Raw genomic sequence first — 27796 nt, forward strand, 5'->3', positions numbered from 1 at the left:
AGGGGACATCGCTTAAGGAAACCATAAATATTCTCTCCATCCCTGCGTGAGCCGCTTCACAAGACCAGAGAGCTTTGAATCAATATGCTTTTATGCCAGACAGAAAATTGTCTTAATAAAATGAATGGTTATTGGTCCACTTTAGATTCTCTCTCCCCTGTGTGTTATGACATTGATGGCCATAAAATGTGTGTGTGTGTGTGTGTGTGTGCTGTGTGGATTCTGGTCAAATGTAAAGCGTCACATGAACGATGGGGTGTCATTTGAGTCATGGATAGTTACGCTAAGTAAAGTCTTAAATTAAAGGGTGTCTAGGATTTAATTCCTGTTTCAAACCACCTGTCTATAGGGGCCTCCAACCACCTGACTGTAGGGGCCTCTTATCACCTGACTGTGGGGACATCAAACCACCTGACTGTGGGGGCACCAAACCACCTGACTGTGGGGGCACCAAACCACCTGACTGTGGGGGCATCAAACCACATGATGGTAGGGTCCTCTAACCACCTAACTGTGGGGCCCTCAATTGTGTATGATTGCTGTGACATCATGTACAAGTCTCTGACTCATAAACAGAGAACCTGGTACTAAGGGAGGTTAAGGAAACAATACCTGTGTTACTCCTAGCCTGGCAACAGGTTCCTCCTGTTTTGGTAAACCTAGCAACATGTTCCTCCTGTTTTGGTAAACCTAGCAACATGTCCCCCCTGATTGGTAGAGTGAGCAAAGACAATGCCGACTTGGCAAAGGTAGAGTGAGCAAGGAAAATGTCAACCTAGCAGCAGGGAAGGCTGGAAAATAATATATTGGTGAACCAAGAGCAGTTTGAATCAGAACAGCCCTCAGGCATCAACTCTGTAAGTTCCTGTATACAAAAATAAAACCTGAATTAATCTATTGTTATCGTTGTATGAGTTTTACCTTAAAAAGGAACTTTTTCCACACCTCAAACTTGACTGTAAGTGCCTCTAAACACCTGACTGTAAGGGTTTCTAACCCCCTTCCTGGTAGTTGCTTGTGACCAGTTGTCTGTAGGGTCTATAAACACCTGATTGTAGGGTCCTGTAATCACGTCTTGTTATTGGTTTCTACTACATATATACACATACTCAGTCAATTACAAATTGATGCATGGAGCTTTCAGTCCTACTTATGTGACGGCCCTATATATGATGTGAGGGGCTGTTTGTATCTTGTATTCTGTAAATCAGATCAAATTTTTAAGCTCATTGTAAATCAATGAATCAAATTTATTTTAGAAAGCCCTTTTTAATACAGCAGTTGTCACAAAGGTATCTTGCAGAGACCCAGTCTGAAACTCCAAAGAGCAAGCAACAACAAGAACTGATGCACGTTGGCTGGGAACAACACCCAAGTTGGGTCGGAACATAGGAAGAAACGTCTTCCTGGCTGTGCCGGGTAAATATTATAATAGGAAATTGTCTTTTGGGCCACATCAACCTTTTTCCATGTTCAGATGACCTCCAGATTTATAAATGTAGCACAACAACCAAGTGGACATGGACAGGGATGACCAGGTGGACAGGGACAACCAGGTGGACAGGGACGACCAGGTGGACAGGGACAACCAGGTGGACATGGACGGGATGACCAGGTGGACAGGGACAACCAGGTGGACAGGGATGACCAGGTGGACAGGGACAACCAGGTGGACAGGGATGACCAGGTGGACAGGGACAACCAGGTGGACATGGACGGGATGACCAGGTGGACAGGGACAACCAGGTGGACAGGGATGACCAGGTGGACAGGGACAACCAGGTGGACAGGGATGACCAGGTGGACAGGGACAACCAGGTGGACATGGACAGGGATGACCAGGTGGACAGGGACAACCAGGTGGACAGGGATGACCAGGTGGACAGGGACAACCAGGTGGACAGGGATGACCAGGTGGACAGGGACAACCAGGTGGACAGGGATGACCAGGTGGACAGGGACAACCAGGTGGACATGGACAGGGATGACCAGGTGGACAGGGACAACCAGGTGGACAGGGATGACCAGGTGGACATGGACAGGGATGACCAGGTGGGTAATGAGCAGTGACATCAACAATCTTTAAGCAACAACTACATCTCCAACACAACCATGAGGACTTTGGACAGGGACAGCTAGGAGTTGTCAGACCAGGGAGTCCTGAGGTGTGGTCCAAGGGCTCATGTCCTTCAAAGGTTCAATAGGATCCCAGAAAAATTGTAGAGAGCAGTTAGTTTCAAAGTGCAGTCACAGATTCCAGGATACTCCATACAATGCTTTTGGAGGAGATGTTTCACTGCAGCTTGACGTGAAATATTACTCTTTACTTCACAGAACACACTCACAGGCAAGCAAACACACACGCATACATGTACACACACACACACACACCTGAAAGGACATTGTTAAACAGATACTTTTTCATGAATCCAGCTTGGTGACTAGTTCACTTGTGTGAAACCACAGTTCAGTGATGAAAACAGCCCAGCCCTCCTGGCAAGAGCAGAAGTGCTATCAGCTGGTACCTCAGATGTCTCTAAAAGTGTATAAATGCTCAGATATGTAGATGGGAGTTGGAGGCGCTGATATTAATTAGTTAAAGACAACATGTCTTCCCTGTCAACCACAGGTCTTTTCCGGACTTATAGTTCCTCCATTGCTCGCTTGGTAAGAGCATGACCTGTAAAATTGGGGTTATAAGTTCAGTTCCCATGCGCTGTGAGTATGAAAAGTTGCTGTAGACAAAAGCACCTACTATATTAATTTAACATACATTTTATAGACTGCTCAGTAACACTCAATCAGTATACTCTGTTTCCTTTTTTACCTCTATCCCTTTCTTTACAGCTTTCTCTCTCTTTTCATCTTTCTCCTTTCCTTGCTCTCTCATTCAACTCTCTTGTGTTTCTCCATCCATATTTTTCTATTCACCTCTCTCCTTCCATCTTATTCCACTTCCATCTCTCTATTTTCATATCTCTTCTTCAATCTCTCTACTTCTATCTATCTGTCATCTATCTCCTTTCATCTCTCCTTCTAACACGCTCTCCTTCCATCTCTCCTTCCATCTCTCCATCTAACACACTCTCCTTTCATCTCTCCTTTCTTCTCTCCTTCTAACATGCTCTCCTTTCTTCTCTCCTTCTAACACGCTCTCCTTTCTTCTCTCCTTCTAACACGCTCTCCTTTCATCTCTCCTTCCATATCTCCTTCTAACATACTCTCCTTCCATCTCTCCTTCTAACACTCTCTCCTTTCATCTCTCTCTCAGTCCTGACACCACCCCTCCTCGTGATTCATCGAGAACATGATGTAAATTAATGTAAAGAAATAAAGAAAGAAATAACCAAGGCCGTTCAGCAGGCACACATACATCTACATATACACCCATATCCACACATCCACACACACATACATCTACATATACACCCACATCCACACATCCACACACACATACATCTACATATACACCCACATCCACACATCCACACACACATATATCTACATATACACCCACATCCACACACACATACATCTACATATACACCCACATCCACACATCCACACACACATACATCTACATATACACCCACATCCACACATCCACACACACATACATCTACATATACACCCACTTCCACACATCCACACACACATACATCTACATATACACACACATCCACACACACATACATCTACATATACACCCACATCCACACATTCACAAATCCACACACACACACATGCAGACTCCAAAGTACCTGGCCATCCATCTCTGCCTCCTCAGCAGCAGCTGCGTATGTGTGTGTGTGTGTGTGTGTGTGTGTAGGGGGATATTGCCCGGCTAAACCCTGCACTATCATGTGTCATCTTTAAATGACAGTGTCGTAAAACATTCTGGGTGAGTGGAGAACTACACTGCTGCCGTGTGTTTGTTAGTGTGACGGATGAGGCTGTGCGATAATGGGTTTCCCCTGGAATGGAACGACAAGAAAGCCTATATCAGTTACAGACGCTGGTAAACACAACGACAGCGACCTGGCCAACAGGTGCTCTGTCCTACCCTGGATCTGTGGAGACAGGGGGGGAAAGAGAGGGGAGGAACCAAGAGAAATGAAGAAGGAAGGGGAGACACAGACAGAGTGACATTTGTCCGCTAGATGAGAAACCATGTGTTGTTATAAATTGCTGATGACGTCAAGTTAGATAAGAAGAAATGCAACACTCTTCACTAAACATGTAACCCTCCCTGGTGATTCTGGCTGCCAGAACCATAAGGTATATAGATTTTCAGTAGAGGGTTGCATGGATACTATTGACTTGAAATCTGCCCACAAGGGGAGCACTATATTATTAAATCAGACCGGTGGTTGGCTAGCGTGATGCCCTGATTCTAACTCTAAAATCCTGCCACCTCCCAAGTTTTTGTTGTGAGCATTTCTCAACTCTTAAACCATAAAGAGTCAAGCACATAAAATAGGCCCTTGATTTGCTTTCTGGCGCAAGGGCAATTAGCACCTTGTCCTGATTACCAGATGTTGCTTTCACACTAACTACTTCTCAGCAGGGAACGTCGTGTAGACGATCAGTGTTTAAAATGTAGAGGTCTGAGCAGAGGCTTTGCTAGGACCGAAATAACAGAGGAATAGATCAGGGGCTATTAATTCATTGCATTTTGTTTTGGTCAATTTGAGATCCGGGGCTATTCATAAAAGATCCGGGGCTAAAAGATCCCTGCACGCCCCGGCCTAACGACGCCACTGGGTCTGAGAAACAAATGTATCCCTCTTCTTACTAACGTCTACTGCAATGGAGTGACCAGAAACAATTGCTTTTACAGAAACAAGCCATCTTCCTGTTTAATGCTTACTGATATCTAAATAGCATCCTGGTTTTAAGCTGAATCAGAAGATGTGGGGACGCGGCCCATGGCAGTCAAGCACTCAAAGCCACTGTCTCCAAGGCACATATAATACCGCAACATGAATTGGAATCCAGCCAACAGATTTTTCTCTTTGCCATTTGCCTAGTGTCTTCATCAAATAGAGCACACAAAAATATGTTTTAGTGTCATGGTACAGATTCAGAATAGGATGGAGTATGTGGCAGTAACAAAGTATATAATTGGAGGCTGTCATAATGATTAGCTAGGCGATGGTCTTCCTAGCTCAGGCAAGATATTCAGTCTAACGTCACAAAATTTCATTTGAACCGTTTTATGATTTTTATTAAATCTGTCTTTTGAAATGAATAAATAAATCCCATGTGCAGGAGTCATACTAATTTGAAAATGTCACCCATTAGAAGTTGTGTCAAAAATACACATTTATAAGCACCCACAGAAGATGGTGAATTTGTCACCTTCGAGGTGGGAATGAAATGTGATTTACTACAGACTCCTTCCCAACAGAGTCTCCCGCATCCACTCAAGGCCTACACCCTGCAGTCCCAGTGGAGCTGCTCTTCGGCATTAACTAAATCATTTCTAAAACATGGCCGCCCCTCTTCTCTCCTACGTAATGTCATTTGTGCGTTGAAGGTCAGCTGGGTTCGGCGTTGCGGCAAGTCATTAAGCATGTCAACATGAAAACCAGAAACAAAATCAGGAAAAGCTTCAACCCAGGTTCAAATTGGAGCATGAAAACAAGACTTATAACATATAGGTTATATGGTTCTTTGTTTCAAGTAACTAATCACTGTCTGGACTTAAATAATTATGTTAAATATACATAAAGTGAGAGAGATCATTTACATCCATTTTGAGTGTTGTATCAGCCTAATCAATTACTGTAAGTCTCAGTTACTGTAAGTCTCAGTTACTGTAAGTCTCCGCTGTACCCTGACTGACATTTTACAGTCATGATCCCATTGGGGTACTCCACTTCTCCCCAGGCTGGTCCTCTCATTGGCACTAATGAGCCGGAATAATCCACATCCAGTCCCCATTGTGTCCCCCCCCCCCCCCCCACACACACACACAAAGTTTTTTAATCCATATGGACCATATCCCCCTAAACATAACCAGCTGTGGAGTACATTGCCATGGATTACATTGTGCTAAATCAGCTTGGTAAGAAATAAGTCCTCTTTCCCAGCTCCTCTTCTCACCGCCCCCCATCATGTCCAAATAGGCCCCAGGCCACTTAGTGTTGATGAGATCAATGATAGGACCACGGCTGGGCGCACATCAAATTCATTACTCCTCTACCGCAGCTCGATACAATGTCGCTGTTAAAAACAATCAATGCATATGAAGCCATAAAAAAAACGGTCCACAATCCATTAGGAAGATGTGCACTCAGTAGAGTGTTTGAGTTCTGATTTAAACGTTTTGTGTCAGCTATTACTCATTTGTTACCAAATTAATATGCAATTGATAAAAAAAGACACTAATGAATTCAATATCCTCTTCATGTTGAAATTAAAGACTGTTGCTAAACAGACTTATCAAAACCTTTCTCCGACACAGTTCAGGTCAGTAGGTTGTCATCTACCTGCCTGCACCTGGTGCCGGTGGGAAGCCGCGACAGGAAATCAATAAGTGGTTTATAATAGGTGGAGTGGGCAAGAGGTCGGCTGTCAATCAGCAAGTGATGAAGTGAAATTCAAACAGTGAAACAGTTAGCCCAGAGCCTCCTCCTGACGTGTCACAGAGCAGGAAGTGAACAGGCGCTCTGTGTTTGGGAAAGAAAAGGTCACGGAGCAGCAAACATATCAAGTAATGATAAATCAGTGAGATACGCTGACATGATGCATTCCAATTAGGAACGTATAGTAGATTCGAGAATTTGTGTTTTTTCCCAGATGAGTGGTAGGACAAAAGGCCGTTTTTTTATTTGTGACGGACAGGCAGCCTTTAGGGCTGAAGTCTAGCAGGAGAGCTGTCAGGCTGAGACAGCATGGAGACATTAACACAGCAGTCAATAACACCAACGCATTTGCGCGCACACGATTTCACGCCCGCCCACCTGCTCACATACTAGCTCTCAAATGACTGGCAAGTAGAACTGGTTGTACACTTCTGAGTCCATCCTGCCAGAAGGACACTGATGAGCCTGACACCATGGGATTTAGGGTTAGGGTTGTTAAATATAATGCTTCTGGTCATCCTCATTTTAAGAAGAGGTGTTAAATATAATATGTCTGGTCATCCTCATTCTAACAAGAGGGGTTAAATATAGTGAGTCTGGTCATCCTCATTCGAACGAGGGGTTAAATATAAGGAGTCTGGTCATCCTCATTCTAGCAAGAGGGGCTAAATAATAGTGAGCCTGGTCATTCTCATTCTAGCAAGATGGGTTAAATATAGTGAGTCTGATCATCCTCATTCTAACAAGGGGTTAAATATAGTGAGTCTGGTCATCCTCATTCTAGCAAGAGGGGCTAAATATAGTGAGTCTGGTCATCCTCATTCTAGCAAGAGGGGCTAAATATAGTGAGTCTGGTCATCCTCATTCGAACGAGGGGTTAAATATAAGGAGTCTGGTCATCCTCATTCTAGCAAGAGGGGCTAAATAATAGTGAGCCTGGTCATTCTCATTCTAGCAAGATGGGTTAAATATAGTGAGTCTGATCATCCTCATTCTAACAAGGGGTTAAATATAGTGAGTCTGGTCATCCTCATTCTAGCAAGAGGGGCTAAATATAGTGAGTCTGGTCATCCTCATTCTAGCAAGAGGGGCTAAATATAGTGAGTCTGGTCATCCTCATTCTAGCAAGAGGTGGTAAAGTGTGTCTGGACATCATCCTACCTGTCTTGGATTAGTCTGCTACTGAAATCTACTCTAAATAATTGAATTATCCGGTTTCCTCTCCCATTGAAAGGCGTATTCTGTAATATTTCCAGTATTGTGGAGTTTTTATGTCCTGTATAAATTGAGTATTGTATTCCCAGAATTTCTCAGTCTAGTTTACTCACTGCGATCTCTGTTGTAATTACTTTAAAAATTGATGTTCCTGTCTGAAGGCGCTAATAACCTCTGTCTACACCTGCAGGAGGCAGGCTGTATCTGGGGTTTGGGAGTGTGTGTGTGTATGTGTGTGTGTAGCCTACTATAACTAACCTGCAACTCAACTGAATGAACCAGAAGGCACATTAGCCCAACATGGTAGCCAATATGTGTTTAATCCCTCTGAAAATAGAACCTCTTATTGTGGAAAATGTTGTATTTTGACGGTGTCCATAGAAACGCACACACAAAGGACAAGGAGAAGGGTGGTGCAGAGTAGGTGGAGTCTTCCTGTCTCATTTCTCATACTAGCTAATGGAGATAATAAATGTCTACTCTCTTCTTTTCCTTTCTTTCCTGGATCCCTCTCTTCCTTCATCCTTCCATCCATCCCCATCTATCTGGAGAGGAGGAGAGCAGCACTCACAGTAATGTGAAAACCATTGGCTGTCTCTACACCTGCCCTTCCATATGGCTCTGAGGGGAAAAGCACTAGAGAGCTGCATTGCTGTGAATTGCATAACTCTGTTTCTCCCCAATCAATTAATAAATAATTGATTACATTTATATTGCTCCTTTTCAGATCCTCACAATTCTGTAACTTTCCTCATCTGTCACTGGTGAGGAGTGATAGATGCTAGTTAGGAATTATGGGAATGATTAGGGGGCCATCATGAAAATCTATAAACAAGGACACCTTGGTTAATTCTTTGAGACCACAGTCTGGACATCCATTTTACCACTACTCTCTCCATCTATCTCTTATTCTCTCACTCCTTCCCTACCACTCTCTCTTACACTCTCTCTTTTGGGTTTGTGGTTCTGTAGCAGATGTGAATGTGAGGCCTGTTGCTCTTAAGAGCTCCATGGAGAGTCTTCTGTCTACTGGACCAGAATGCACCAGCAGGCTCAGGAGATCTTCCACCAAGTGCTCTGTTTATGCTGAGTAAACAGCAGCGTCAAGGATTGTTAGCCAATCACCACTCAGGAGCAAATATTAACAAAGTATTTTTTTTTACCTTCTAAAAGTTGGTCTGTAAACGATCCTTGCTGTTGATGGATCATTCATTTCAGTAGCAACAATTTATCAGAGGATGAGTATGATGTAAAAAGCTCTTCCGTTCAATAGCAAAAATAACAAATTATTGGCATGATGTAAAAGGTTTCTGAACCCATCTCTTTCCTCTGTGTCGTTTCCCCAGAGCTTCCTAATGAGTTCTGGACATGAAGATTTCATTATATTATATATTATAGGAAAAACTTTGTGAGGCATCCAAGACTCTCCCTTTCTCTCTCTGGGTCTCAGTCCCTGTCTGAGTGGGTGTGTTTGTTTGTGTGACATTGGAACATTATTACACCAGGGCTTATTATTAAACCAGGGCTTATTACACCAGGGCATTATTACACCAGGGCTTCTACTATGTCTTTACAAACCCTTCCTCATTTAGAGAGAATAAGTAATGAGTTGCACTGCAGGCTTGTACGAGAAAGGGAGAGAAAATTAGAGAGAGCTAACTGAAAAGAGAGAGAAAGGGAAGCAGAATGAGTGGTACATAGCATGGGACAATACCAAGGGAATTCACTGTCACTTCAAACAGGCAGGAAACTTCAGTTAGAACAAATTGAGAATGTTGAAGCCCAAGGCTTGCCTCCTCTCTATAAAGACAGAAGGAGAAAGAGAAAAGTACTAGCTCACTCACATCCCACTGTCGTCTGTCTGGCAGTTGTATTGAGACAACAAACAAACCTATTAGCAATCCAGAGGACAACATATACAGTACATATACAGAACATGAAAGAAACAAAATATTATAAAAATAGTCTAAATAATGCACTTCTACACAGAGTAGGGTGCCATTTAAATGAGTCTTGTCCCAAGCCTAATTGGTGGTGTTCAGATGAACACCATATCTAGTATTTTTCCCCCACTAATTGGTATTTTGACAAATCAGATCAGCTGTGAAAAATGTGACTTGTAAAAATATAAAGAATTGCCATTCCAGAGGTTCAGAATCATATTATGTACCAGGTGGTTTGAAACCTGAATGCTAATTTGATGGATGCCATGGTAAGCAATACGGCACGGGGGCATTTTATATTGCCAATATACCACAGATTAAAGCAGTTCTTAGGCACTATGTATCGCAGAGTGCCTGGACACAGTGCTTGGCCATGGTATATTGGCAATATATCACAATCCCGTGAGAAGCCTTACTGGTTTTGTTAAGTGATTACCAACCCAATTAGAGCATTAAATACTGATGTGATGTCATACCTGTAGTATACAGTCTCAAATACCACAGCTATCAGCCAATCAGCATTCAGGATTTAAACCATCAGGTTTATAAAAGTCTGTATTTCATGGGTATGACTGTCGCTTGCACTCGGATGCAGTTTGAACAAGCACAGACTATCTGGCAGCAAAGGGAAGTGATGTCATGTGTTGACATGATCTCCATGCAGTTTTAAGTCTGTTGCCTGGAGATATCATATCATAGATATCTACACGGTATGTTCTGACACAATAATTACTCCCGTAGAGGATGATTGTCGTCTTGAAAATGCACAAAACTGCCCTGACCTGGAATCAATGGGAACTCTTTTTAATCCTGTATCACTCGACAAATTAGATTTACAAAATGCTCCAGTCCTGTCCAAGGCCTCAGACAAAGCTATGTTTTAGTGTCCCTCACATCTCGGTTTTGGGACCTTTATTGTGTTTTCATTATATGCTGTCTCTTGGTGGTGTAATCCGGAATCACAATGTCAATTTTCACTGCTATGCAGACAACAGACAGTGTATATGAATGGAGAAGCCCCGAAATGTCCTACCCTGGAAACTTGTATTTCAGACATAAGGAATTGGATGACAAAATGTTTTTTCATTCAAACTTTGATGAACATACTGTATCAAATATACAAACCTGATTCCAAAAAAGTTGGGAAACTTTACAATTGTGAATAGAAACAGAATGCAATGATGTGGAAGTTTCAATATTTCAATATTTTAATCAGGATACAACATAAATGACATTTCAAATGTTTAAACTGAAAAAATTTATAATTTTTAGGGAAAAATAAGTTGATTTTAAATTTCGTGGCATCAACACATTCCAAAAAAGTTGGGACAAGGCCATGTTCACCACTGTGTGGCATCCCCTCTTCTTTTTATAACAGACTGCAAACGTCTGGGGACTGAGGAGACAAGTTGCTCATGTTTATGAATAGGAATGTTGTCCCATTCTTGTCTAATACAGGCTTCTAGTTGTTCAACTGTCTGAGGTCTTCTTTGTCGCACCTTCCTCTTTATGATGCGCCAAATCTTTTTCAATGGGTGAAAGATCTGGACTGCAGGCTGGCCATTTCAGTACCCGGATCCTTCTTCTATGCAGCCATGACATTGAACTTGATGCAGTATGTGGTCTGGCATTGTCATGTTGGTAAATGCAAGGTCTTCCCTGAAAGAGACGACGTCTGGATGGGAGCATATGTTGTTCTAGAACTTGGATATAACTGTCAGTATTGATGGTGCCTTTCCAAATTTGTAGGCTGCCCATGCCACACGCACTCATGCAACCCCATACCATCAGAGATGCAGGCTTCTGAACTGAGCGCTGATAACAACTTGGGTTGTCCTTGTCCTCGTTAGTCCGGATGACATGGCGTCCCAGTTTTCCAAAATGAACTTCAAATTTTTATTTGTCTGACCACAGAACACTTTTCCACTTTGCCACAGTCCATTTTAAATGATCCTTGGCCCAGAGAAACGCCTGCGCTTCTGGATCCTGTTTAGATACGGCTTCTTTTTTGACCTATAGAGATTGAGCCAGCAACGGCGCATGGCACGGTGGTTTGTTTTCACCGACAATGTTTTCTGGAAGTATTCTTGAGTCCATGTTGTGATTTCCATTACAGTATCATTCCTGTATGGGATGCAGTGCCGTCTGAGGGCCCGAAGATCACGGGCATCCAGTATGGTTTTCTGGCCTTGACCCTTATGCACAGAGATTGTTCCAGATTCTCTGAATCTTTGGATGATAGTATGCACTGTAGATGATGATAACTTCAAACTCTTTGAAATTTTTCTCTGAGAAACTATTTTTCACCGCAGCATTTGGGGAATTGGTGATCCTCTGCCCATCTTGACATCTGAGAGACACTGCCACTCTGAGAGGCTCTTTTTATACCCAATCATGTTGCCAATTGACATAATAAGTTGCAAATTGGTCCTCCAGCTGTTCCTTATCTGTACATTTATCTTTTCCGGCCTCTTATTGCTACCTTTCCCAACTTTTTTGGAATGTGTAGCTCTCATGAAATCCGAACTGAGCCAATATTTGGCATGACATTACAAAACGTCTCACTTTCAACATTCAATATGTTATCTATATTCTATTGTGAATAACATATAAGTTTATGAGATTTGTAAATTATTCAATTCCTTTTTCACTCACAATTTGTACAGTGTCCCAACTTTTTTGGAATCGGGTTTGTATTTCAAGAGCGTCATTTTTCCATCTTCTGAAAAACTATACAGAAAAGCTAATCCATGCTTTTGTTACTTAGACTATTGCATTGCTCTTCTTTACAGTAATCCTGAAAATAAACAAACTTAAATTAGTGGTAAACAGGGCTGCTAAAATCTTAACTAGAATATTTTTTATGACATTACTCCATAATTAACTCATTTACACCGGCTGCCTGTTAAGGCTAGGGCTGATTTGAAGGTTTTAGTGTTAACCTACAAAGCATTACATGGACTTGTTCCCACTGACCTCTCTGAATTTGTCCAGCCATACAAACCCATACGTATGCTAACATCACAAGATTCAGGCCTCCTCGGTTTCAAATTTGAGTGTCTTCTAAAGACTAATCTCTCCAGCAAGGTCTGTGACTGAGTGTAGTCTGATCCAGGAGTGTAATGATGAAAGGCTGCATTTACAAGCCATCCTGTCTTTGCTTGGCCGGCTCTGCATTGGGATGTCCTCTGTCCAATGCCCCTCGGAGGGCAGAGTCACTGGCCTGATCTTGTCCCCCTTTGAACTTCAGGCTGTGTATCTGTGAAAGCGAATTGGTACAACTGCTAATATAAAAAAGGCTTTCTAAAATAAATGGGATTTAATTGATTCATAATTTATAACAAATAATGGGCTGTGCTAGTTATATCAAACGGCTGCCAACGCCAGTCTATTACTGACACACACAAATGTATGTCTACTCACTAACAGCAGCCCATTGCTATGTTAGATGTTGAATTCATAGCCCGGGGCTCAAGGGTATGACTAACAGTACATCATCTTTCAGGACTTCACTCTACGACCAAATTCCTTAGCTAACTTTACCAGAGGTCAGATGGCATCAGGGCATTGGAAAAGCTCTTTTACTCAGGTCAGGTCAGTATGAAGCATCAGGACAGGCGAGTTAGTGTATTGTATGATCTGGTTTGGCGTCATAGAAGGCTGATGGGCAAGCATGAGTGTATGTGTGTGTGAGTGTTTGTGTGAGTTTGAATTGGTCTGGCTGTCTGTGATGGTTCAGTATAGTGTGTGATCAGGGTTTCTGATAAGAGGCATCAATCAAAGACCACCACATAATATAAAAACCATCACCATTGTCATAGCTGCCAAACACAAAAATGCACGCGCGCACACACACACAAACACAATGGCATATCAGCAAAGAAAAATTTGTATTTCTGTCTATTCACTCTAGCAATCACAGTGCTAGGGCCACACATGAACAACAATAACAAGAATGAGTACCTTAATTTGTACTTAATTTACAACCAGTTTTCTACAGTTAGAAAATGAATTATGTCACTCTGGATGGAAGTGTCTAAATAACTCAAATTTTAATTACCTGGAAATTTGAAATTCAGGGCTTAAAAAAAATTGCCAGTAGGGGAAATCAAGTCTAGCATTTTCAAATAGGAATTCCAAAATAATTCAATTTAAAGGCAGCATGTGTAAAGGACAGAAATAATGAACAACAAATGATCATTGAGCTAAATAATATAATTTATTTACCTCACAAACTCATCATCAGAATTTTACACGGCATAAATAAATAAATTCTTACATAGCTTTAATTTTACCTCAACAAACAAATAAATGTATTTCTATAAATAATCCTATAAATCACAAATCATTTTGTTGCAATAAAACATATATTCTATTTATCCATATGCTGACTTTGTTTGTATATAAATGTATCACACAAAAATATACATTGCCAATTTACAACATAGAATCACATTTATTATAGCCAGTCAGTCAACTGACATGATTATGTATTTTTTTACTTACTTAGTTGATACAGTTATTCATTTTTCGCTGATTAAACATAATACAGGACACAACCATGTCTCCTGGGTGACGGAGAAAGGACTTTACATTCACATTCCATTCTAAACAAATGAAACAGCACTGACAGACACTGACACTTTAAATAGCATCGGACCAGCTCCCCAACCCTACCAAAATTAAGGCTGTAATTCAGAATGAGGCGTGTCATCTAGAGGACAAGATTACGAAACATTAAACAACAGCTGCATTCCCCAAGACCATCTAGGATGTGAATGTTATCACTGGGGAGTTTTGTTTTCTGAAAGAAAAAAAACATTCAGTCCAAATATCTTTCTCAGCATCACCCATCAAACTGTAGTTACAGACATCACGGATTGGATTTGCTCATTCACTCAAATCACTGGACCAGTTCAGCTTTGCTAGACCCCAAAACCACCAGGGGGGTTTTCTTCCTGTCTGGGCGTAAAACCGGCTGAGAACACCAATCAAATGTCCTTGGGACAAACGTACGGGTCAGAAGTGAATCGATCGTGCACACAGGTTATTGATACCATCCCTGGAAGAGCAATCAAGACTCAGCCTCGGCCATCCCTCAACAGCCTTTCTGCCACGGCAGTCAATAACTGTTTGGGGGGAAACAAATGATCACAGGGGCCCAACGCGACTGGCTCCCTATTCCCTAGGTAGTGTACACTTACGCAATACACTTTGAGGGGGTGTGATTTATGGCCAATATTCCACGGCTAAGAGCTGTTCTCACAAAGCAACGCCAAGTACCTGGATGCAGCACTTAGTCGTGGTATATTGGCAATACACCACAAACCCCCAAATGCCCGGTCTACCAACGCAATCAGAGCAGCGAGAAGTGATATGATGTCATACACTACGACTACCACTCAATGAGAATCCAGGATTCCGAAGCACCCAAGTCCATAATCGACGTGGTTCTGGTCCTGTCACATTCAGCAGGTGTACCCATTAGCAGAGAATGTATAAGGCTTCTTCCCCTATTCTGTATTGCTGACACATACTGTTGTTTCTCAGTAAAAAACTGGCCCACATAATCTCGTTTGGGACTATGAAAAGAATTAGGGGGTTTTCTTCAAAACTCAACAACATTTAAAAAAAATGACTGATAATTAGTTTTGGAATGACTGATAATTAGAGATCTGTCTACAGTAATACTGATAATAATTTGATTGGTGCTTATATTTTTCCTATTTCGCACATGAAGAAGTGTGTATTAACAATGCATGTGATTTTTGTGTTTTTGGCATATCCCCACTCCACAGACAATAGGGTCACAGCCAGGGTCAATTATGGAGAAAATGGGGGACCATTGGGGTACCTTGCTCAAGGGCACATTGATCGGGGGTCTAACTGGTGACCTGTTTGTTACTTACCAGACACTATTACCTCTCAGCCAACTACAGTCAAACCTGTAAACCTTGGAAATATTATTGCTCTATAAGTAAATTATTTCAATGCAAATGAGGGAATAATCAAAAGCTGATTTCAGACACACACAGCTAATGTATACGCATTTGCGCAAACACACAGACATACCGACACGCACATACAGACACACATATAATTACATATTGCACTATTCTTATCACTCTCTGGGCTGGCGTCTGTGTTAGAACTCCCTAGTGAGACAGACAGACTGCCCTACAGACACCCATTTGATCCTCTACATCACTTTCACAAAGGCTCCATTTGCTGTACCAGTACTAAGAAAGGAAAACTAAAATGGAGCTGGAGTTTGATGCAAAGAGGATCAGTCAGTGGCTGATACAGCAACACAACACTGCCGGATGACGGTACAGACCAGCTGGGTTCAAGGCTCTACATCAAGTTTGGCCGACCCTTCTGCTGGAGAGCTATTGGCTACGCAGGCTTCTCCTCCGGCCGTGCTGTAACACACCTGAGATAGCTATTCGTGATCCTAATGAGTTGCCGAGTGATAGCATCAGGTATGTTAGAGCAGGACTGGAGAGATGTACAGGAGGTTAGTTTGCTCCCCAGGAGGAGAGCTCTGGTTCTGGGTCCTCGGCCGGCCCTCTATTCACGGTGATTGTTCAAGGACCCGGGGCTGGACACCTCGTCGTCACTTAGAGCCTCTGTGTTTGTGAATGTGCCCGCCAGCGAGGCGTTGAGGTGCGCTTTGACCGGCGCCATCTCTGACAGGATGATGTCGTCACTAACCAGCGTGGTCTTGTCCATGATCTCCTTACTGTGTTTAGACACCACGGCATCCATGAAGTCATATTTGTGAGACAGAGTCCCAGACTCAAACAGGTACTTCAGCAGGTAGGAGAAGACCACGTTGCCCATGAACGAGGCCAGCATGGAGACCGTTTTGAAGGGGAAGCGCTGCTGTATGAAGTACTCCACGTCTCCAGTCAGGTGATGGATCTTCTCCTGCTGCACCCAGCCGGGGTAGTAGATAAAGGGAGGCAGCTTGAGGTAGGGCTCCCCTCCCCCGACACGCAACAGCAGACCAAAGACGTAGCCGGCCACTGAGCCGTAGGTGTTGGTCCCCTTGATGAACAGCACACTGAGCAACTGGGGGAAGATGATGACATAGACCAGGTCCGAGCTCAGGTACCACAGGCCGTACACCGTCCCGGTTAGCAACGCCATGGCGGTGGCAAGAGCGCCGAACACAAAGATGGAGATACGCATCACCCACACAATCTCTCGGTCCGTCGCCTGTATGGGGTGAGGAGAAGGGAAGGGGGAGGGAAGGGTGAGGAGGGACAGGATGTGGTGGCTTTTCTTTTTTCATAACCTTATTTCACCAGGTAAGATGACTGACGGGACAATAATAAACATATAGGAGTGAATTAATGTTTGTACAGGTGCTGGTCATATAATTAGAATATAATCAAAAAGTTGATTTCTATCAGTAATTCCATTCAAAAAGTGAAACTTGTATAATGTATACCTTCATTCCACACAGACTGATATATTTCAAGTGTTTATTTCTTTTCATTTTGATGATTATAACTGACAACTAATGAAAACCCCAAAATCAGTATCTCAGAAAATTTGAATATTGTGAAAAGGTTCAACACTCTAATCAGCTAATTAACTCAAAACACCTGCGAAGGCCTTTAAATGGTCTCTCAGTCTAGTTCTGTAGGCCACACAATCATGGGGAAGAGTGCTGACTTGACAGCTGTCCAAAAGACGACCATTGACACCTTGCACAAGGAGGGCAAGACACAAAAGGTCATTGCTAAAAAGGCTGGCTGTTCACAGAGCTCTGTGTCCAAGCACATTAATAGAGAGGCGAAGGAAAGGAAAAGATGTGGTAGAAAAAAGTGTACAAGCAATAGGGATAACCACACCCTGGAGAGGACTGTGAAACAAAACCCATTCAAAAAGTTGGGGGAGATTCACAAAGTGCTTCAAGAACCACCACGCACAGACGTATGCAAAACATGGGTTTCAGCTGTCGCATTCCTTGTGTCAAGCCACTCTTGAACAAGACACAGCGTCAGAAGCGTCTTGCCTGGGCTAAAGACAAAAAGGACTGGACTGCTGCTGAGTGGTCCAAAGATATGTTCTTTGATGAAAGTAAATTTAGCATTTCCTTTGCAAATCAAGGTCCCAGAGTCTGGAGGAAGAGAGGAGAGGCACATAATCCACGTTGCTTGAAGTCCAGTGTAAAATTGCCACAGTCAGTGATGGTTTGGGGTGCCATGTCATCTGCTGGTGTTGGTCCACTGTGTTTTCTGAGGTCCAAGATCAACGCAGTCGTTTACCAAGTAGTTTTAGAGCACTTCATGCTTCCTGCTGCTGACCAACTTTATGGAGATGCAGATTTCATTTTCCAACAGGACTTGGCACCTGCACACAGTGCCAAAGCAACCAGTACCTGGTTTAAGGACCATGGTATCCCTGTTCTTAATAGGCTCTGTGCACAAGCGTATGGACGAACTTCCGCTTTAGCCAGATATCGGCATATTTGCTGGCACAGAGTCTATTGGCCAGCAAACTCGCCTGACCTTAACCCTATAGAAAATCTATGGGGTATTGTGAAGAGGAAAATGCGATACGCCAGACCCAACAATGCAGAAGAGCTGATGGCCACTACCAGAGCAACCTGGGCTCTCATAACCCCTGAGCAGTGACACAGACTGATGGACTCCATGCCACGCCGCATTGCTGCAGTAATTCAGGCAAAAGGAGCCCCAACCTAGTATTGAGTGCTGTACATGCTCATACTTTTCATGTTCATACTTTTCAGTTGGCCAACATTTCTAAAAATATTTTTTTTGTATTGGTCTTAAGTAATATTCTAATTTACAGAGATACTGAATTTGGGATTTTCATTAGTTGTCAGTTATAATCATCACAATTAAAAGAAATAAACATTTGAAATATATCAGTCTGTGTGCAATGAATGAATATAATACACAAGTTTCACTTTTTGAATGGAATTACTGACATAAATCAACTTTTTGATGATATTCTAATTATATGACCAGCACCTGTATGTGTGCATATATGTGTGTTTGTGTGTGTGCAGGTGTGTGTCTATGAACTTACTGACTGTCTGAAGGCCAGCTGGTAGATGTTTCTGGCAAACATGGAACTGGCTGACAGGATGGAGGAGTCAGCTGATGACATCACAGCAGCGGACACCGCCCCCAGACCAAAGAAAGAGATCCAGGATGGGCAAAGGTGCTGTAGCACGATGGGCAGAATCATATCCGATTGGTCCTTTTCTTTTGGAGGAATGGCTCCGTACGTAGTCTGGTTCCAGTCTGGGTGTGACAACAGACACACAGGTGTAGTTTACCTATTTCAGTTACAAAATGTGTTATGACTTAATACATGTGCACAAGGGCGGAAATCCCAGGGGGGTCGGGGGGGTCAGGACCCCCCCCCCATCTAAGGGTTGTCCCCCCCTAAAAATATCCTTAAAAACAATGCTGTGTATTGTAAATAACATAATCATATATACTTAAATATATTTATATGTCCATAAGTATTAAAACGATACAAACCCCAAATTATGCTTTTTAAGTTTAGAAACATTCTGAGTCCCCCCTCCCGTGCCTCACAGTGGTTTGGTCCAAATCCTGCCTTACCCGTCCAGCGAGAGCGTGGACGAGAGAACAACACACTGGTAGTAGGATTCGCTACAGTAACGCTGGTTGTGGAATGTAGTAAGTAGGCGGTTCAAAGCTAATTTATTCACATTAAACATCGGATGAAGGTTTTCTTTTCTCAAATAGAAATTATGCTGAGTAATTAATAAATTAGTCATGACATAAAAGTTCGCTATGTTTAGTGTAATATTATGTAACGTTACCTAGCTTGTTTAATAGCTTGTTGGATAGAAATGCACCTGGCCACTGCAACTAACGTTACCACGTTATCTGTGAACTGATATTAGGGTTAATATTGAAGATCTACAGGTTGTGTTCTGCTCAATATGATGTTAAGTATGGCTGATCAGTGGGTTTGCTGCTGTTAAATATATATCCTCTGTCCCAGACGAAACCTAATATTTATGTGGTTGAAGCAAGATCATTTTATAATTATAATATGACCGCGTGGTGAACCTAATGTAGGCCTATACTTAGACATCTGACGTTAAAGATTTGTGTTGCTGCCCAGATAAAATGACGGAGAAGAGAAAAACGGACATAAGATCCTTTTTCAGTACACCAAAACGCAAAGTAAGTACAGTAAGTCGTCATATGGTCAATTTAGTCAGCTTTTTCATTGAATCAAGAGAAACACTGAAAAGAAGGATGATGGTACCATGCTAGCCCACACCATGCTAGCCCACATGATAGTATTAAGGCTTTCCTCTGTGTACACGTCCTCTACAAGTATAATTGTGGCTGTATTATTTGTGTCCCCTTCAAAAATTGCTCTTCGGAAATGTTATGTTTATTGTCCCCCCCCACTGTTAAATCAGATTTACACCCTTGCATGTGCAGATATACACAAACATATCTACAGCAAATTGTTCCTGGCAGTTGCTATCTGTAGTTCAGATGGCATATTTCAACACAATTCAGAAAAATCTCATTCCAAGAATGATGAGAGCGAGGGACAGTATGTCTCTGAACTGGAGAGATGCCACTCAGCAGACCAATAAATCATCACTCCATTGGATCATATCTGTATTTTCCCCTACATTCTTCCACAAGGATTCCTCCATCTCCTCACTCGACCATGATGTCTACTGTCAGTCAGGCCCATAGACAGTCTCCCTCTCTTTCACAGCCCCTTCACTCTCTCCTCTGGACCTCAACAAACAGCTGCTGATTAACAGGGCCTTTGATGATGAATCGTCAGATCAACCAAATTAATTAGTCTTCCTTCTGATGTAATATTCACGAGAAATCACTTTTAAAGAACCCCCTTTTTTGGTGTGTGACAGGAGCCATCTGGGGTTGTTTACGCAGCACTGGGTCCAGCCTGTTTGTTTATATGTCTGATGGATGTACTACGATGTGAGCTGTTTTGCAAGGTTACTTTTGAGTTCAAACCTGGGATAAACGGGCACATGGATGTGGTTCATGTTATAGCCAGGTTCAGTTCTGTGGTAATGTGTCTGGGTCTAATCTGCTCTGTGGCTGGTGGAGTTAAGGCTCATTTAAAACAACATGTATCATTAAATGGCTGAAGAAGAATTTGGTTAGATTCCCAGACTCCCGCAAAATCTGCGTCATCATCCCTCTTCACTTGATCAACAGAACGTATATAACGTTTTTTTTGTGTTTGTCCTTTAAATATACTAATCACATTACACTGATGACAACATGTATTGAAAAGTCAACACAGTAAAACGTTCACATGTCTACATAATTGTTTTACGAATAGGATTTAAGAAAAAGGTGCTGTGTATTGATGGGTATACCAAAGCACACCAAATATGACATAAACGATAATTAATAGATGAAACACTGCCTATTATTGCTTGAAATCAGGCTTGGTTGTATTGCTTTCAATGGAGAAAGGTTTCTTGATTTTGCAATATAATTTTTTTTTATTGAGAAAAAATTGAAATATGATACTAAATCTGATGGTCCTGTCTGACTAGCCAAGGATGACATGAACACTTGCAAGCCAGAAAGACTTACTAGCAGTCTTAAAGTACGGAATAAGAAAGTGAAGCTATGAAAAGCTAGTTATTTCTTTTCAAAAGCCTTAGTAGTTACTGTATAGATGATTTCATAAAATACACACTGAGGCATAATTGTTTTTAATTCCATTGGCCATTGACCACAGGAATCTATATTTTCATTTAGTTTGATTATAATTTATTCAAACTAATTCACATGAGGCGTGAGACATGATAGTCTAATAAATAAAAAACAATACTTATATTACATCAGATATTAGTTTGAATATCAGCTTGATATTAACTCAAAGTATTATTCTTTGTCATGAGATGCTGAATGGATTTTTGATGTACTGCACTTTGGGAAATCAATTTTTTTAAACATTAAATAAAAAACTTTATTTCACTATTTACTTTTTTATATTATAACTTGAACTATTCTTCCCATTTAGATGGGATGGACATTTTGACTTACCCTGTGATGTCACAATTAGGAGCATTCAATCAGCTACTTGTGGATTTGTAGGTAAACACCTTCACATTTGTTTCCTAATGCTCATTTTATCAGAGATAAAGGTGCAAAACAAGAAAACTGAGAAGACCTTGAGGAATAATAATGAATTAATTATTTTAAAACCTATTCCAGTTTTTTTGTAAATTAAAAACACTATGAGGCAGAAAAATATCTTAATTGGAAAGCTTTAAAAAACAAATATGCAAAAAGTACTTTTTTAAGAAGTTCTTATCTCAAGTCCAGTGAAGATGAGTGATTTTTCTATTACAACAATATCAACTTTGTGTCATTACAAAGCAAATCACTCAATCCAGAATTTACTAATATGCTTTTCATTATTAAATAATGTGAGAGTATTCATGGATATAAAAAAATATATATTTATAATGTTTCATTAACAATGTAAATGTTTTTTTTAAATACTCTGTGTGTGTGTGTGTATGTGTGTGTTTGTTTGCCTTGGTTTGTATCTACAAATGTGTGTGTGTGTGTGTGTGTGTGTGTGTGTACCTGTGGAGGCTCCTATTGCTCCTATGAGGACAGAGGGAACAGCCATGACCAGGCAGCCTGCAGCAGCAATGAAGGATAGAACCTGGGCGTAGGTAGCTGAAGATGCAGAGAGAACCCGTTGAAAATACACTTGCCATGGAATCCCCCCCAACATCTAGAGGAAGAAACATCATAGTCAGTACTAACCAACACAAAGCTTTATTGTAAATACATACTGAAAACTGTAATTATAGCAAGATATAGTCACTTTCAAAATATGTGGCACCCATTAATAAATATAAAAAAGCTCAAGTAATTAGAATTGTTTTGTTTTCAAATATATATATATTTTTTTTATCAATACAGTTACTCAGATAGTTTTTTTTATATTCAACAAGCAATTCATGTATTTCTCAAAAAGATGGGTGTCAAAAGAATGGGTACATCTAAGGACTCATGTAAATGAACACAAACAAAATTGTATCTGCATTAACACTCGCTTAAGGGGATGTATTGAGGTCTTCCATGGCTTCCTGTTTCACTGGGGTATAATAATTAGGCGACACTCATGTAAAGCTAGTGAAGAAGTGGCAAACCTGCCATGTGGAAGACACTATCACACAGTGAGTAAGATGGTTTGGGAAGCAAAGAAGAATCCACAGAGAGTTATTGAACATCTAGTATGATTTAATGAAGATGATAGTGACTGATGATTTACCAGAAGACAGAAGTTGTCGATCCACATCCATGTATCTGCTGAGTCGATCTTGCCCAGCCAGGGTGTCTGGTACACTTCCTCTTTAGCTGTCACACTGATACTGGACACAGCTGGGTTGGACAGGGCAAACGGCACGCTGACCCACTGACAGAGACAGAGAAAATATGTGATGAAGTGAAAGAAACAGAACAAGAGTATGAGAGAGAAGAGAGACATGACCAATATGTAAATGTTTACATTGTATTTAGACATTGTTACAATGTACATAATTTATAATACAACATAACTGTACAGAATTTATAATGTACATGTGACATATCTTCATCTTTTTGAAACTTGTATGTGTGCATCCCTCTCTCCCATTGAGGGTGAGAGGGTTAGTGAGAGAGAGAGTCAGCTGAAATAATGGTGAATGGTTTTCTTTCCGGTTTCTGGAGTTTGTCCAAGGAGGTAAATATTTTCTACCCTACATTTCCTACACTGTTGGACTCACCAGTCCCAGGAAGATACAGAAGAGCTGCACCACATCAGTGTAGGCCACAGAGTAGAGCCCTCCCACCAGGGTGTAGAAGATAGCGATCAGTGCTGAGATCACAACTGACATGTTGATGTCAATGTCCACGATCACACTCAGAGTAGCCCCTAGGAAAAGAAGACATACCGACAAAGACAGTAAAATGTGCTGAGTATGCTTAAAATGTATATGAAAATAGGTTTCTATTGACTATATGCATAAGGCCTACCAAGGGCTGACAAGATGGCTGCCGACCAGAAGATCTCCCCCATGAGCGCGGGAATGAATAGCAGGCCTCCCATGCGTTTCCCGTATATCTGCTGAAACGGGTCCAGCATGGTGACGTAACCTCGGGAGCGCATAGGCTTGGCGAAAAACAGGCCACCTAAAACCACGATAGACAGAACAAAATTACACAGAGAGGTACATACAATATGTACATTGACGTTGATGAATGAATACAAATTGAATTAGATGATGTTCCTATAATTTACCTACGACCAGACTGAGCGCGTATCCGAAGGGAGCCTGTGCCCAGGCCAGACCGTAGTCAGGCAGGTAGACATACTCCGCGGTTCCGTTGATGTATCCGCCGCCCACCCACGTAGCTAAAGGAGGAGTTCATTAGTTCAAGTCGAGAAAAATTTATATTCACACATTCATTATATCTATCACACAAAGACGCCTAAAGCATTATGGTTTTGTTTTTGTATTTCACTGACTGCTATAGAGCCACACTACAAATAAATCCCACAATTAATAGGTTTTACCAAATATATTGATAACATAGTAAGCCTATTGTGTAAATGTGTAGGTATACTATAAGCAATTAGCTGTAGTTGCAGTACCACGCTAACAGATGGAATCGGCAATGTCGGGAATGCTGCGTGATACATAGACTGTTCACGTAGCTTAGATCAATTATTTTCTTGAGCATTAATGTAACTTGCAGAAAATAAATAATTGATTTCAGTCTATAAACGCCTGTACCTCCGGGGTTTGTTTTAATAAAATAGAGTAGTATCAAAGACGTAATTTTGGAAATGCTCTGGGTCTTACATGAACGCACACGTTAATGTTGCTTTCACTAAAACAAGGCTTTAGCTCTTCCAATGAAGCTGGGCGTATTTGTATTCTTTAGTTCGATGAATACAGCATTCACACACCTTCCGTTCAGTTAAAGCAAAAACAAATGGCTGCATTTAACTGTTTCCCCATGCATGGACGTCAAATCCACTTGCGAATTGTATTGGTTGGGTTACTTTAAACCTAAATCTTTCACTTTGTGAAGTGTCTTGTTACGTGATTAGTAGGCCTACTTTAAATAAAATACACTTCTTTCGGAAACATGCTGAGTTTGCCTTTATCCCAGCCACAATTGATTTTCAGTAGTGCTTGTCCCATATATAATATTTTTTGGGAATGTGCGTGAAACAGGTTAGGTTTCACGCACTAATCCGTTTTACTATATTCTCTCAAATAATTGATTGAAGTCCCTGTTGTATTAATTGACAGCGGGAATGTTTGAACAAACAGATTGCTTGCTCAAGTCACTGGGCTGAGGTCAATTCAGTTTTTATTTGAGTCATGTAGCAAAAATAGTTTTCAGTTCATTATTTTAATCGTTATTTACTGAATTCAAAATTGAGTTGGCTCCATGCCCCATACCGGTTCCCAAACCGACTCAGCACTCCACAATAACAACCCTACTTGCGGTCTCCAGACTGTTGAAACGGGTCACAACTCACCCGTCATGGTGAATCCACCGACGAATAACCCGATGTCCCTTCCTCCTACCATGATGGTTTCACTGCGATCTTGGCCTTCCGACACCCCCGAGTTCTTGTTCTTCCACGCAGCCCATATTCCCACGGCCAGAATGAGCAAGTAGAAGAGCACTATAGCCACGATCCCTTCGGCGTGGACGGCCATCCTTTTCCGCCGTGATCAATCTCCGCTTGAGGAACTGCGTTTCATTGAGACCTGCGCCAGGGTATGGAGAGGTGAAAAACAGAAGCCACTCAGCATCTCGCAGTGTAGTGGTCAGCAGAAGCATAATCAGTGGTGTTGACCTGTCTTCTTAACAAAATAAGCGTTGTGCCATTGCTTGATTAGTTGTTGAATAATCATTTGAGATTGTTTAGGCTATAAGACTATTTCAAAATCTCTTGTTGTGACTGGTTAATTTTCAATTAAAAGCCAAAACGTGTACATAATAATCCAAACATGCTAATTGTTTGAGGACTACACAGGAATTACAGTAGTTAACATGTTTCATCGGAGGATGCTGACTAACTTCTGTACTTATTTCATGTGCGTAAAGGGGGCTTTACGCATTCCGGAGCGCGTGCCCTGACAATAAAATGAATTGCTGGGATTCCTGAAATTCTGACGGATGCGTTTTTCTTGGCACATCAAACAAATCTAAGAAGCTCTTTGCAGGTTTAATTCCTCCTGACTGGGGGATTTTCATGAGTTGGTAAAGCAGCAATATCGACACCCGCCTCGACACACACCCTCACATCAGCTCACGCGTATAGGTACTGACATCTGAGTCGACATCTAAAGTTAGACTAATTAACAAACGTGTTGAAACTAAATATAGATTTTCTTTTCAAAACGAGGGACCAAAACATTCGTGTAGGTGGATTCCTCTTACCTTTAGTTGGCACTTCAATGGACGTTGGACAGTGGTTCCCAAACGGCAACCAACTGGATTTCCAGAGAATAATAGTCCTAGATATGTTTTACAACTCAACGTAATCCACGCAACCCGTGCGTAATTTCCCTGGTCTGGTATATACAGAGAACCATGTTCGTCAGAAGGGCTGTAGTGGCTGTGAGACAGAGAATAGGAATGTGGGGTTGAGGGGTCGGGAGGAGGGTGTGCATTGGCGTCAGAGCGAGTGGAAGGGAGGGGTGGGTTTTTAGTTTATCAATAAGGTTGGCAGGTTGTGTGATGAGGGGAGGCATCCAGTGAAGGTCTTCCAGGAAAAGACAGAAATAGAAACTAATTGGGAACGGCATGACGTACTCCCAGGAGAGAGATATTCTATAAACGTTCAGTTTGAATGGACCCACTAAACTCACCAGTTGCACTTAAGCGTGATTGACTGGGGTCCTCTAGATTAACACATTGTGGAAATTGTAGCACGGCGTTTTTTTTTTTTACAGTTGAAGAAATTCAGATAATGTCCGCTAGAATGTCCTTTGGTTGTATTGATAGTGTTATATCCTGCATTGGTTTATCTATTTATAAGGAAAGATATAAGCGATTGTATTCAGGATAAAATCACCTGGAAATATTAGCCACATTGACCTAACTGGAAGTTGTATCGTATTCAAACGTACAAAGTCCTTAAATCTGCATTCTGAATAGGGAAACAAGCTCTGTATGGGGTGTGTGCGTTTGGACTGCTAGACAAGCCTCAAAAACTATTAGGACAAAAAAGTCACTATGGTCCGATTGTTCTTGCTGTCCAACATATTGAAACACCGACCTTTCAGTTTTCTGTCTTTGCAATGAACTTATTCCAAAACGTAACCGTTTTGCGTTCCATGTAATATTCAATGAGATGGAACAAGAAAAAAAGAGAGTAATAATATTCATTCACACATAATCTCGTTTATATATTAAGACTGAACTTGTTTTTTAAAAAGGCCCCTGGACTGCTGACTTCTCAGTTTTGCCCAAAGCTCAGTCTAATTTACAGTGTTACATGTTGACAGGCTGCTAGAAACAATGGACATCTAATAATAATTGGATAGCGTCAGAATACATAAACCACCTCTGAAACCACGTATGTCCAGAAATAAGGGTTATTTTGGCTCCCTTTGCCATCATTTTCAGAAGGTTGTAAATGGAGCCTGTATGGCATCATGAAAACCCCTTTCCTATAGAACCATTAAACACGTTATTAAGAGCATCAACCAAGTCACCCAGTATGTTAACACGATTTGAGGTTATAAATTAACACTTTGAAAGTTAATAAAAAATGTTTTTATTGTTATTATTGTAATTGTTTTATGCATAATGTTTCTATAAAGCACCTTATGTCCTTGTGAAGGGGGAAGTCACATTTTAAATTGGGTTATAGCTGTCCTTGTGGAGGGATATGTTGAAGAACGCATTTGGCTTCTGGATAGAATGCAACTGGTTTAAGCGTGCACGTGTTTGAAGAGGTCGTCATAACCAACTTTTAATAACGTAG

The 27796-nt window shown here is 41.5% G+C and overlaps 1 protein-coding gene and 1 long non-coding RNA gene across 3 annotated transcripts; one reads left to right on the forward strand and one right to left on the reverse strand.

The window, feature by feature from the left end:
- Nucleotides 1–13983: 13983 nt before the first annotated feature.
- On the reverse strand, nt 13984–26502 carry LOC105016389 (high-affinity choline transporter 1). The gene is made up of 9 exons (XM_013137722.3): nt 26245–26502; nt 25334–25568; nt 24080–24193; nt 23815–23970; nt 23565–23713; nt 23072–23215; nt 22375–22528; nt 18815–19032; nt 13984–16969 (listed from the first exon to the last, which is right to left on the reverse strand). Exons 2-9 carry the CDS (start codon nt 25515–25517, stop codon nt 16319–16321), a joined length of 1770 nt encoding a protein of 589 aa, XP_012993176.1. The 5' UTR covers nt 25518–25568; nt 26245–26502; the 3' UTR covers nt 13984–16318.
- On the forward strand, nt 19354–22466 carry LOC105016388. Of its 2 annotated transcripts, XR_828461.5 has the most exons (4): nt 19367–19437; nt 19892–19953; nt 21803–21876; nt 22383–22466. It is a non-coding gene; the product is annotated as an uncharacterized LOC105016388 (long non-coding RNA). The 2 variants fall into 2 exon arrangements; XR_828462.5 differs by lacking the exon at nt 19892–19953 and having other exon boundaries at nt 19354–19437.
- Nucleotides 26503–27796: the final 1294 nt, after the last annotated feature.

This window comes from Esox lucius, chromosome 16 (assembly GCF_011004845.1).
Source record: "Esox lucius isolate fEsoLuc1 chromosome 16, fEsoLuc1.pri, whole genome shotgun sequence".
NCBI lineage: Eukaryota > Metazoa > Chordata > Actinopteri > Esociformes > Esocidae > Esox > Esox lucius.

Bases quoted from the DNA above. Each gene is read 5' to 3' on its own strand.
- LOC105016389 (XM_013137722.3), bottom strand. From the start codon at position 25,517: ATGGCCGTCCACGCCGAAGGGATCGTGGCTATAGTGCTCTTCTACTTG. The intron at 23,714-23,814 runs GTAGGCCTTATG...TTCTTTTCCTAG, and splicing joins AGCCATCTTGTCAGCCCTTG to GGGCTACTCTGAGTGTGATC. The intron at 16,970-18,814 runs GTAAGTTCATAG...CACCCCATACAG, and splicing joins AGCTGGCCTTCAGACAGTCA to GCGACGGACCGAGAGATTGT.